General features: G+C 50.2%; 1 protein-coding gene across 2 annotated transcripts in view; it reads right to left on the reverse strand.

The window, feature by feature from the left end:
• Lrig1 (leucine rich repeats and immunoglobulin like domains 1) overlaps positions 1 to 12,832 on the reverse strand; it is a 127,532-nt gene that overhangs the window by 1,635 nt on the left and 113,065 nt on the right. The window contains exons 13-18 of one of the 2 annotated variants that reach the window (XM_005335321.5): positions 5,136 to 5,456; positions 3,804 to 4,085; positions 2,750 to 3,169; positions 2,017 to 2,142; positions 935 to 1,081; positions 58 to 318 (exon numbers count right to left, since the gene is read on the reverse strand). In XM_005335321.5, coding sequence (XP_005335378.2) covers positions 58 to 318; positions 935 to 1,081; positions 2,017 to 2,142; positions 2,750 to 3,169; positions 3,804 to 4,085; positions 5,136 to 5,456 — 1,557 coding nt within the window. The remainder of the gene's footprint in view (positions 1 to 57; positions 319 to 934; positions 1,082 to 2,016; positions 2,143 to 2,749; positions 3,170 to 3,803; positions 4,086 to 5,135; positions 5,457 to 12,832) is intronic. The other variant, XM_078038633.1, reaches the window with a different exon arrangement.

Below are 12,832 nucleotides of genomic sequence, written 5' to 3' on the forward strand. Positions count from 1 at the left end.
CCAGCGGTGGCGGCCAGTGCAGCCGCCAGGGAGGCCAGGAGGACAGTAAGGGATCACCTTTTCCATCTAGGGACACCGCCGGCTTCCTCAAGGATGTCAGCATTCTGTCGTGGTTGCTAGGGTAGAGGGACCCGTCCCCGGCCCCACTGCGAGGATGATGTGGAGAGTCTCCTCGGTCGCCCTGGCTGGGATCCTGGCCACGCAGTGCACTTGGCTGTGTGCTGTCCCTGCATGTGGGCTGAGGGTGTGGAGCCTGCTCCTTGGAGTAACTGTCCACGTCAGCATTGCAGTCACTGCACACCAGAGGGACACTGGGTTCTGAAGGAGAGATGGGCCAGGTCAGAGCCACCCCCACAGAACAGGCCACCCGCCCGAACCCAAGTGGGGTCCTGCCCCCCGGCCCTGCAAACGCCCCCTCCCCAAAGACTTTCACCGAAAAGGCTGGGCACACGCCACGCCGTTAGTGGAGATGGGGTCCTTCATGCTCACATGCCCCAGATTAAGCTAATCTTGTACTTAGAGAATGTAGTCACGCTACTGTGATCACAGGCAAAAAAAAAAAAAAAGAAAAAAAAATTGAAAAAAGAAAAACTCCAACAGTTGAATTAGGTACCATGCAGGGTTAAGAGTTTTCTGAACAATTAGAAATTTAACCTCAAAACAGCCGTGGTGAACAGATACTAAAACCCCCTATGTTGCTTATTATTCTGGAAAATTCTTGCTCAGGTTTACTGTACCATAAATAGTAACTAAGAGACACACTCTTCTAGAATTAAAAGGGCACCAGGCCAGAGCTTCCTGTTTATATACTAAATACCAAGTTCAGAGAGTGCTAGATGGAAATGTAGGCGTCTCCCCTCTTCATTTAGTGAGTGGTCAACCCAGATCTTGATTTCAAAAAGGCATTGCTTTTCCTGGTGGAAGCATCACCTACCCATCTTAGGTGGACTAGGTGTCCCAGTGGCTTTTTCTGTCACTTTCCAGGGCTCTTTACTGTACCCAACGCAGAGCTTGGGCTGCCTCCGCGTGATGCTGTGGACATCAACCTCTGGGAAGAGGCCCGCATCTCTCAGACACGCACCTGCAACAGACTCCCCGGGTTAGAAACTGCAGAGGACGTCTCAGTGGGCCCGAGGAGCAGGACGGGTGGGGCTGCTGCTGTAGTCTCCCTATCAGTGGTGAGTTACTGCTGTGCCACCACAAAGCTGGCAACGGGCCTGTTTCTAGTACCACTTTCCCAGCAAGCAGCCCTTAAGCAGCCATGTTAGAGGAGCAGCTCTCTCAGGCCCGCCTTCAGCTCAGCAAGCGCTCGCGATCTCCCACCAACTGAAACAGCGTCCCCTGCAGAGAGCTTTCCCTGAGAGTCTGGAATACAGAGCAGGTGTGGGCACTGCCCCTGCACTCGCATCCCTTGGTACCTTCGTGGTGCCAGAGCCCCATATAGATCCCAAAATCCAGGGATGCTCAAGTCCCTTGTATACAGTGACACACCATTTGCACATAACCTACATACACCGTCCCATGTAAGTCACCTGTAGATTAAGCATCGTGACTAGTAAAACGTAACTTTGTGTACACAGCTGTTGGACTGTGTCTTTAGGGAATAATGACAAGGAAAAGAAGGCTGCCTGTTCGTCACCTTCTCTGCCCTGGATGTTTCTAGTGTGTAGGTACTCGAACCCACAGATACCAAGGGCTAACTGTGGAAGCAGGGCTTGTTTTCAGGGCCTGGGGTTTCCCTTCAGCTGTTTCTGACAGCAGTCCTGCCTATCCCGCCTGGGAGGCTTACTGCTAAGCCCAGATGGTGACTTTCCTGAGAGACAGGATGTTGAAACCTCTGCAGAGCTTGCACAGACCAGGACTGAGCTGAACAGCAGAGGCCTGGGCCGGCAGCCGCCTCGTTCACCTGACACTCCTTCCCCATCTAGTGCCAGACACCTGAATAGGGAGCTACAGGCCACCTCCACCTACGGGGGACAGTCACCTAGAGCTCCACCTCACTGTCAGAGGCCTTACCGTTGCTCTCGATGTGCCCATTGGCCCGATGGCCACCCTCACTCCTGACCACAGTTTCTTGCCGGTCAGAAAGGGTCCCCTGAGAAGAGAGGTAGCTTGGAACATCTGGTGGTACAATGGTTTCATCTGCAAGGAGATAAGAAAATGAAACATCAGGGTTCAGGGACAACAGATACAGATGCGCATTCACCGTCAGGCCCCAAACAGGATCCCCTGGCAACAGCCATCAGGGCTGCGCAGAGACCAAGTGGAGTCGGTGCAGGTAGAAGGCCCTCCCAGACCAGAGCCGAACCTGAGCCCAGATCAAAAGCATGTGAGACCACAAAAGACGGGGAAGAGGGACAGGAAGGGAGACAGAACTAACCACAGCACTGTGAGGTGTCAGAGACAGTCCACCTCTGCTTATGAGGACGACGTCAGCAGGAAGTTCTTTTTTTTTTTTTTTTAGTTGTCAATAGACCTTTATTTTATTTATTTATATGCTGTGCTGAGGATCGAACCCTGTGCCTCACTCTTGCCAGGCAACTGTGCTACCGCTGAGCCCCAACCCCAGCCCCAAGGCAGTTCCATTTCTGGCTCTGCCCTGAGTTTGAACCCAGTGTCTGCAGGACCGAGGCTTCAGTTCTCCAGAACCACATTCCCAGAGGTCCTGAGTTCCCAGAGCACGGGAGCTCTTGACGAAGAGTGTGGACCTGGCTTCTCCTGCCTGGAAAGGGGCGGCCACGGTGCCCACCTGTGTTGGTGACGCTGTACTCCTCGCTCTTCTTCCTGGTTTGGTAGATGATGCACACCCACACCAGCGACGTCAAGACGATGCTGCACACCACGGCGATGGTGAAGATGCCCACGGTGGTCCCGTCCTTCCTGCAGCCAGGCGTGGGCAAGATGCTCAGCTGGCTATGCGCGCGCTCTGTGCCCAGCGTGTTGGACATCTCGCAGGTGTACTGGCCCGCGTCCTCCACCACCACATTCTGCACCACCAGCAGCTGGTTGCCCGGGGTGAAGTGGTGCCTGTCGGTGAGGCTCAGGGGGCGGTTCCCCTTGAGCCAGGTGATGCGGGGGGAGGGGCTGCCGGTCGCTTTGCACTGGAGGGCCACCGTCTCCCCCACAGACACCACGCGGTCTTCCAAGGGTACCACCAAGGACGGGGTCTCTGCAAGAGATCAAGAGATGGCACGCTCGCTCTGGGGCCTCAGTGCTGTGGGTCTGCTTGGTTCTCTAGACATGCACAATCCCACCTGAGGGCTTCCATCAGAGCGGCAAGCTTTTCAGAAGATGGCTGATCTCTGGTCATAAAGGCTTCTGTTCCCAAACTGTCCTGTGTCCCTGTTCTCAACTAAGACCACACTGCATGCTCTTTGGTCACTAGTTGCTCAAGGCTCTGGCATTGCACTGGCCTTTAGAGATAGGAGCCAGGGTGGTGGTCCACACCTGTCATCCCAGCAGCTTGGTAGGCTGAGGTAGGAGGATCTCAAGTCCAAAGCCAGCCTCTACAACTTAGCAAGGCCCTAAGCAACTCAGTGAGATCCTGTCTCTAAATAAAATACAATGGGGAATGGGGCTCAGTGGTCAAGTGCCCCTGGGTTCAATCCCCAGTATCAAAAACAAATTTATTTTTAAAAAAGAGGAAAAAAATCCTAAAAGCAGCCTCAAATTTCAAACAGTAGCAACGCCTTCCTGTAACCCCCAGGGTCCACAGAGCAATTCCGCAGGCCTTCCCCTCAGTGCCGTTTGAAACCCCTACACACACGCGCACGCACACACACAGAGTACACCAAGGGTCGAACCTAAGACAGTCAGGGTGGCATTCGCTGACACAGAGCCTGCTGAGTTCTGGGCGGTGCAGCTGTAAACCCCCATGTCATCTATTTTCACATTAGTGATGAAAAACACGTCATCGTCTGGCATGACATGCATGCGACGCTCCCGAGCCGCAGGGAAGTCTGTGCCTCCGTCCTTCTGCCAGGCAATCTGGGGATTGGGGTGGCCGGTGGCCGCACACTCAAGGCGAGCCATAGTACCAGTCCGGATGGCGATGTCCCGGGGCATTTTGGTAAATGATGGCAGCACTGGAAAACGCACACAAAGGGGGAGGTCAGGGGACAGCTGGCTGCAGATGCAGGAACACCTCTGGGGAAGAGACCCCCAGTGTGCGAGGGCCACACTGCTGAGCACGCCCAGGCAGAAGCACTCGGCTTACTGGCTCAGGCTCAGCAAACACTGGGGCGCCAGAGTCAGTGTCCAGCTGCACGGCAGGCATCACCACGCTTCCTGTCCGAGCTGCTCTGGTCAGCCAGGTGCTGTGGCCCATGCCTGTCATCCCAGCAGCTCAGGAGGCTGAGGCAGGAGGATCGTGTTCAAAGCTAGCCTCATCAACTTAGCGAGGCCCTAAGCAACTCAGTGAGACCCTGTCTCTAAATAAAATATAGGAAAGGGCTGGGATGTGGCTACGCACCCCGGGACCTCTTTTTCCTGGTGCCCTGGCAGAGTCTCTTAGTGCCCAAGTCTTGAGGGGGCAGTGAGGCCCCCCTCAGAATACGCCAAGACAACCCTGTGGGTGTGGGCAAGTTTGTTCTGTGGTCTGCGGGTCTGCCGGCACTTCTGATGATCCACGAGCCAACTCTGTCACTGGCACTTTAATGATCAGAAACATCTCTCCGGGTTCCCAGGATGTGGGGAGGTGCCCACTCACGCTCCTCCCGTCCCCCTCCACACACAGCAGCCCTGAGGAGAGCCGCTCAGACACACTGGTTCCTGAGTCTAGGACCTCGTCCCACCCTCCCCCACACCTGTCCTGCTCTCTGCTGTCCTGAGAGGTGGAGACCTGTCCCTGTCCAGGCTGGCCTGTGCCTCCACAGCTGTGCCACCCACTCAGGGCACAGCTTCCCCAGGGTCTGGGATGCGAGACCTAGAAACTGGAAGTTCAAGGCTCAGCTCTGCCGCTCACCTCGCCTCCCGACAGTCACCCACAGCCCAGGGAGAGGGTGCTTTAACCTGCAGCACCTGCCCCGGGCGAGCCCAGGGAACAGTGCGGTCTGATGGCAGGTCTGCCTCCATCCACTCTGAGGTGGGCAGCCATCGGGGCAGGGTGCCTGGGAGAGACCAACGGGGGCACCTACCGTTCACCGTGAGCCGGGCCTTGTTAGAGTAGGTGGAGCCAAAGTGGTTGGTGATGACACACTGGTAGCGGCCCTCGTGGCCAAAGGTGACCCTGCGGAGGTGCAGGATGGTGGTGTACTCCATCACTTCCCCGTCCTGCGCGCGCACGTGGGCGAAGTTCTCCATGTCGGCGTTGGCCAGAACCTCGTTGTCCTTCTTCCAGGCAAAGGTCATCGGGGAGCTGCTGCTGCTGGCCGCTGAGCACGTGAACCGGATGTCCTTGCCCACCACGGCCGTGGTCGTCTCTGGCTGGGTGATGATCTGTGGCTTTGGGAAGTCGTCTGGGGAGAGAAGGGCCACCGTGAGGAGACAGGGACCAGCTGCTGTCACACTCTCACAAAACTGGGCCAGGGACACCAGGACCCACCGGGTGAGGCCTGAGCACGCCCCTAGACTAGAAATGGGCCACCCCGCTTGGTCATCCAGCCCTCTGGAAGCTTCCTGGAGGCCCACACCCACTGCACCTGTGGACACGGCCACACAAGAGGTGCCACTTGTCGTGGCCGCACAAAGGACTCTGGCACAATAGAGTCCAGAATGTTGGGATTCCAAGAAATCTGAACTCCCTTAAAATGATGAAAGTACTGCAAAAATGGTCAAAATCAAAGGTTCCAACTTCTGGAAAACCAAACACAACGATCCACAGGGTGTGGACTCAAGAAAATGGAGGCCTCTTAGAAAGAAAAAGGAGCTCTCTGGTGTTGTCCCCCCTGCCTCCACCCCGCTCTGTGACAGCCTTGAGACTCAGCAGCTAGCAACCATTGAGGGGGCAGGTGGAGCTCCCCCCAAAGCCCCATCAGAGCAGTGTCACTGTGTGACCTGTCAGGCCAAGACCTGGAAAGCCCCCTCACGAAGAAGGCTCACCACAGGAAGCCCTGTCCCCAGGCATCTGATGAAAATAGTGGCCACTGTGTCATCATGCCACTGTCCAAGGTGACTGTGCCCGTCGGGGTGAACAGGACCGTGGTCAAGAAACTGAGATGCCAGCAGCAGGCCATCAGAGTGAGGTCCAGCAGGCCATACCCACATGCAGGGGTGATGATCTGGGATGGGGTCCTGGAAACCGGACCGCATGGTTCCCAGAGGACAACAGAGAAGCGCAGGGCTCGGCTCTGCCACTCACCTGGCCTCCCGACAGTCACCCAAAGCCCAGGGAGAGGGTGCTTTAACCTGCAGGACCTGCCACACACTCGGGAAAGACCTGGGGGAGCCCTGGTTTCTTGCCTGGGCTGAGCTGGTGGACACGCACAAGCAGGAAGTGAGGGCTCACGCCAGCACATACATACACGGCCTGGGTGAAGGACTCAGGATCTGCTGATGAGGGTGACTTAAGGACTTCTGTGTCCAACTATTGGCTACTCACTAGCAAGCCAAGCAGGAACTCAAGGGGCTGTACAGAGGAGCCTCCACAACACTCATCTAGGAGAGGCCCTAAAGGAACAGTGACGGGCCAGCAAGCCCCGGGGGAGGACGGGAAGATCTGCCTTGTGGACTTGCCACGTCATTTTACTTTTTTTTTTTTTTTTGGTACTGGGGATTGAGCTCAGGGGCACTTGACTTCTGAGCCCCATCCCCAGCCCTATTTTGTATTTTATTTAGAGACAGGGTCTCCCTGAGTTGTTGAGGACCTCTGCTAAGTTCCTGAGGCTGGCTTTGAACTCACAATCTTCCTGCATTGGACTCCTGAGCAGCTGGGATGGGGCCTGTGCTACCGCGCATATTATTTTATCTTCAATGTCCAATTTTCAACAACCAATTATGAAACAGGAAAAAAAAAAGTCTATACAAACTATCCCTGAGGAAATTGAGATCTTGGACTTATTAAATAACACCAGCTATTTATAAAAATACTTGAAAAACTAAAACTATGTCTAAGAGAATTAAAGCATGAGAACACTTTCTTACCTGAGAGAAATAATCAATGAACAGAAACTATAAAAATGAACCACATACAAACCATGGCATTTACAAGTATAGTAACTGAAATTAAAAATCCACCCTAGGGCGGATATAGCTCCTGGTAGAGTGCTTGGCTTGCATGCACAAGGTCCTGGGTTCAATCCCCAGAACCAAAAGAAAACAAAACAAAATCCACCCTAGGGCTAGGGCTGTAGCTCCCTGGTACAGCACTTGCCTAGGATGGGTGAGGCTCTGGATTCAATCTCCAGGACTACATTAAAAAAAAAAAAAAAAAACTAAGTAAAATACACGTATTGTGTCCATCTACAAAAAAAAAAAAAAAAAAAATCCACCCTAGAGGGCTCAGTAGCAGAACTGAGCTTGTGGATGAGTCAGTGAACTGGAGACAGGTCAGCAGAGATATCCAGTCTGAGAATCAAAGAGAATGAAGGAAATACACAGAACTACAGAGATCCAGCATGACAACACACAGACCATGGGAGTCCAAGCAGAGGACACAAGGAGGAGAGAGGGTATGTTTGAAGCCCTGATGGACCCAAACTTATAAACTGGATGGAAAACATGCACCCACACATCTGAAAAGTTTAATGAACTCTAAGCAAAATTCATTCAAAAGGCCTAGGTCCATCATAGTCAAGCGTCAAATGTCAAAGACAAAGAATCTTCAAAACAGCACAAGATAAACAACTTATCACGTACAGGGGATCCTCGAAAATATTTGTAGCTGATTTCTTATTCAAAGCTGGGAAGGTCAAGAGGGAGAAATATTCAAAGTATTTTAAAAGTCTGGAAATCTCAGGTGCAGCAAAATTACCTTTTAAAAATAAAGATGATATTAAAACATTCCCAGATTTTAAAAAACACCCAAACTGAGAAAACTTACTGCTACCAGACCTGACCTACAAGAAATCCTCATACTCGTGGTGATGCATTCCTATAATCCCAGCGTCTCAGGAGGCTGAGGCAGGAGGATTGTGAGTTCCAAGCCAACCTCAGCAAAAGTGAGGCCCTAAGCAACTCAAGGAGACCCTGTCTCTACATAAAATACAAAAGAGGGCTGGGGATGTGGCTCAGTGGTTAAGTGCCTCTGGGTTCAATACCTAGTACCCCCCCTCCAACAAAACAAAACAGTAAACGTATTAAACACTCTGATCAAAAGGCAAGGGGAATCATAATGGATTAAAAAACTTTGACCCTGTATACACTACCTACAAGAGGCAGTTTAGATCCTAAGACAATTAAACAGTCACCCAATATGAGTCAAAATATTTTATCATGCAAATGGGTCAATCCATCAAGAAGCCATGAACATTTTTAATATATGCACCTTACAGAGCTTTATAAAATGTAGAGCACAATCTGTCAGAACTAAAGAGAAGAACAGACAATGTAACAATAATACTCTTATTTCCAATGAAAAGCTAAGGCAGAAAAACTAGGCAGATGGACAAGGAGAAGGAAGACTTGAACAACAGTATAAACCAACTAGTTCTAATATACACCCGTGGAACACTCCACAAAACAGCAGCAGCATATTCTTTTGAAATGTACATGGAACAATCTCTAAGATAGACTATATTTTTAGGTCAAAACGTAGGTCCAGTAAGTTTAAAAAGATGGAAATCACACAAAGTATCTTTTTTAATGACAATGGAATGACTTATAAATCCACAGTGAAGAGGGTATTTGGAAAGCAACTTGTGGAAATTAAGCAGTGTACTTCCGCACAGCAGAGAGAAAGTCACAGGGACACTGGAAGATGCTCTGAGTCGAATGAAAACTAAACACATCGTGTCAAGTCTTGTAAGCCGCGCCTAAAATGGTGCTCGTGGACTTATTGCTGGAAATGCCTATATTACAGAAGCTTAGGACTAATAATCCAGTTTTTTAACCCAGAAAAAGAAGAATAAACTACACCCATTGCAAGCAGGAAGAAGAAATTAATCATGATTTGAGCAGAAATGAAAGAACGAGGACAGGAAAATGAGAAAAATCACTGCAAAGCAAAAATTGGTTCTTTGAAAATATCAACAAAATTGAAAAACCTTTAGCTGGACTAGTGGGCAGGGGAGAAAACACGGAGGACACAAAAAAGGGCACCCCACTACTGACCTTCTACCAGCTAAAGAAAAACAGGGAACACTCTAGCAATGGTACCCAGTTAATCAGACCACCTGGCTGAAATGTCACACTCCTAAAACGGATTTTTTTTTTTTTTCAAGAAGAAACAGAAATCTGGATCAACACTAAGGAGACACTTTAGAATTTAAGAATTTTTAAATGTAGAATTTAAAAATTCCTATACAGAAAATCTCAGACTCGAGTGAATTCTACCAAACATTTAGAGAGAAGCAATCCAAAACTTCCAAAGCATTTTTTTTCTTTCTTTCTTTGGACAAGTAGATGTGAAAAGAGTATCTTCCAACTAATTTTTTACAACTATTACTCTAACAAGAAACACCTAAGAAAAACATCATACACACCACCACCAACCTAGAGAACAATGTCTTTTATGAGTATAGATGCAAAAACTTCAGCAAAAATCCCAGCAAGCTGAAATGTACAGCACCTAAAAAGAATTGCATACTATAATCAAGTTAGGTTGATCCCAGGAAAGCAAGGTTTACCATTCAAAAATCAATGTACTAGACCATTATCAATAAAATAAAGAGCGGGGTAGGGGGGAACCCTACACAGTCATCTCAGAAACACACACACATAGAATACACACAAGACAGAATCCAATAGCTTTTCATAATAAAAATATTCAAAAAATTAGGGATAAGAAAGGAACTTACTCAACCTCATAAAGGTCATCTTTGAAAAATCCACAGTTACTATCACACTTAGCAGGGCTCAGTGGCGTGCGCCTGTAATCCCAGCAGCTTGGGAGGCTGAGGCAGAATTAAAGCCAGCCTCAGCAATGGCAAGGTGCTAAGCAACTCAGTGAGACCCTGTCTCTAAATAAAATACAAAATAGGGCTGGGGATGGGGCTCAGTGGTTGAGTGCCCCTGAATTCAATCCCTGGTATCTGCCCACCCCCAAATTACAAATGGAATTCTTTTCTTGTTTGTTTAGTGCCTCGAAATTGCTGAGGATGGCTTTGAACTTGCAATCCTCCTGGCTAAGCCTACCAAGCTGCTGGAATTATAGGCATGCACCACTGCACCTGGCCCTAAAAATATTTCTAAAAAAATTTTTGCACAACTGTCTAGAAACTGAAAAACAGCCACCACAATTCACAGACTGGGAAATGGTATTTACAAATCATAGACCCGATGAGGTCTAATATTCTGAATAGTCTAATATTCAGAATTGATAACTCATAACAAAATAAATAGAGAAATGAATAAATGACTTGATCAGCTATTTTTCCAAAGAAGCTATGCACAATTCAATAAGCATCTAGAAAGTTGTTCAACATCATGAGTCACTGTGGAAATGTTAAGACTACCATGAGATTCTACTCTGTTCCCACTAGCAAAATCTGAAATAAAAAAGATAGCAAGTGTCCGCAAGCATGAGGAGAAACCAGAATCCCGTACACTGCCAGCAGATGTGTAAAATCCTGAAGCCACTTTGAAAAAACAGTTTGACAGTTCTTCGGTCACACCTAGAGCTACCACAGGACCCAAAGATTCCATTCCCAGGCGCAATCCTGAGAGAATTCACATAACTAGTTCATGAATGTTCACACCAACATTAATCATAAAATCCCCAAAGTATGCACCATCTAATATCCGCCATTTGATGCATGGATGAAACAAAACGTCTATCCATACAGCAGGATGTCACTCAGTCACCAAAAAAAAAATTAAGCTTTAAAATTATGCTCAGGGGCTGGGGTTGGGGCTGGGCATCAGCAGTAGAGCACTCACCTAGCACGTGTGAGGCACTGGGTTTGATCCTCAGCACCACATAAATAAATGAAATAAAGGTGTTATGCCCAACTATACCTGAAAAAGTATTAAAAATAAAACTATGCTCAGGGGTGGGGACAGCTCAGGCCCCAGATCCAATCCCCCCACTGGGGGAGAAGACCCGGCAAAGTGAGAAAAGGAGAGGTCCTCAGGCTGCATGCCGTCCGCTGGCATTCATGTTAACTGTCCAGAGCAGGCAGGTCACTCATACCCGAGGACTAGTGACCGCCACGCTGGGGGCCAGGAGCAGAGGGAGCGCCTGCTAAGGCGTGGGGTTGCGGTTTCTTTCAGAGGTGACGAAAAGGTTATAAGTCAGCGATGACACACATTTTGAAGACTCTAAATCCAAAGTTCACGTTTTTAAAGAGACACATTTTTATGACATGTAAAAATTTATAATACACACACACACACACACACACACACACTTTACTGAGCAACAATTTCCACCTACGCTGCAGCTCGCCCATTTCAAGTTCACAACTGAATGGTCTGTGGTGTATTCACGAGGAGGTGTCGTCATGGCCACGGTCAGTTTTAAGACATCTTTGTCACCTCGTGGAGAAGCACTTTGTAGCTACTCCTCTTCTCCCTCCACCTCTCCCCAGGCTGGAGCACCTCCCAGGGCACTTCCTACCTCCACAGATCTCCCTGTCCTGGGAGTTCCCTGTGCCTGGGTCGGAGAAGCTGCGGTCCTTTGTCACTGACCACTTTCCCTTAGCTTATCATTTTCAAAGTTCATCCAGGCTGTGGGAGGGACGGGACAGGTGGCATTTTGTGGCCTGATAGTCCTCCAGTGTCTGGCTATGCCACCTTCCTCTGCTCATCCATCAACTGGTGGGCACTCGGGCTCCCATTTCTCGGCCATTATAAACAACGCTGCTGCGAACACATGTGTGGAGATCGTAACTGTTTAAATGAGGAACCGCTAAGGCTGTCTTCCAGAGGAACTGCCCATCTCATACTCCCCCCAGCAGTGGGGGGGCGGGGGTTTCAGGTGCGTCCCCTCACTTGTCAGCGCTGGCTCCTACCTGGCTCTACCTGCCATCTTAGAGGGTGTGAGCTGGTCGTGCTTTCAAATGTTTTTTATTTTTTTTTTTTAGAGGCGTGGGAGAGCGCACAGAGCTGGAAACTCTGATCTCCTGCCAAGTGTTTTCGTGATTCCCATTAACACCAGATGGTTGGGGTTTTTTTTTGGAGAGAGGGTGGGGGGAAGCCCGAGCTGAATCGAGGGGGTGGGCCTGAGAAAGATGAGATCAACACTGCAACTCTGCAGTCCAGAGTCTGCCAGTGCCCGAGGTCAGAGGCTGCTGCAGAAGTCCTCCCTGGATGGTCGGAGGGAAAGGCTGCCCTGAGGCAGGAGCGGGAGGAAATGGCGGACAGCCTCGCTCCAGGGAGCTGTGGAAAGAGATCAATGGTCCAGGGCTCCCTGAGCAATGGGCGATGAACCACGGACCGCACAGCCATTCCGTCCTAGGGAGCCGGACCAGGGCACAGCCTGGGACCCCAGCAGAAGGCCCCTAAGAAGGACCGGCACCGTCTGGAAGTCTGCTACCGCGTTCTCCATGCTTACTTCTCCCCGGTCTGAAGCAGGCGGGAGGTGGCCAGCAGGCCCACACTAAGCAGGGGTTCGGCCCAGTGGGGTGAAGGGTGAACGAGTGGACGGAGGGCAGTCCTCTTTCACCCCCAGCAGGGAAATGGCTACTGTCAGGGCCAAAAGTAGGTCACAGACGTGGCCCAGCAGACCCCCTGCACTGCTAGGTGGGCTTCCGGTTAGGACTGTCCCAGCCAGGATCTGGCAGCAGGAGAGATGTGC

Source organism: Ictidomys tridecemlineatus, chromosome 2, assembly GCF_052094955.1.
Source record: "Ictidomys tridecemlineatus isolate mIctTri1 chromosome 2, mIctTri1.hap1, whole genome shotgun sequence".
Taxonomy (NCBI): domain Eukaryota; kingdom Metazoa; phylum Chordata; class Mammalia; order Rodentia; family Sciuridae; genus Ictidomys; species Ictidomys tridecemlineatus.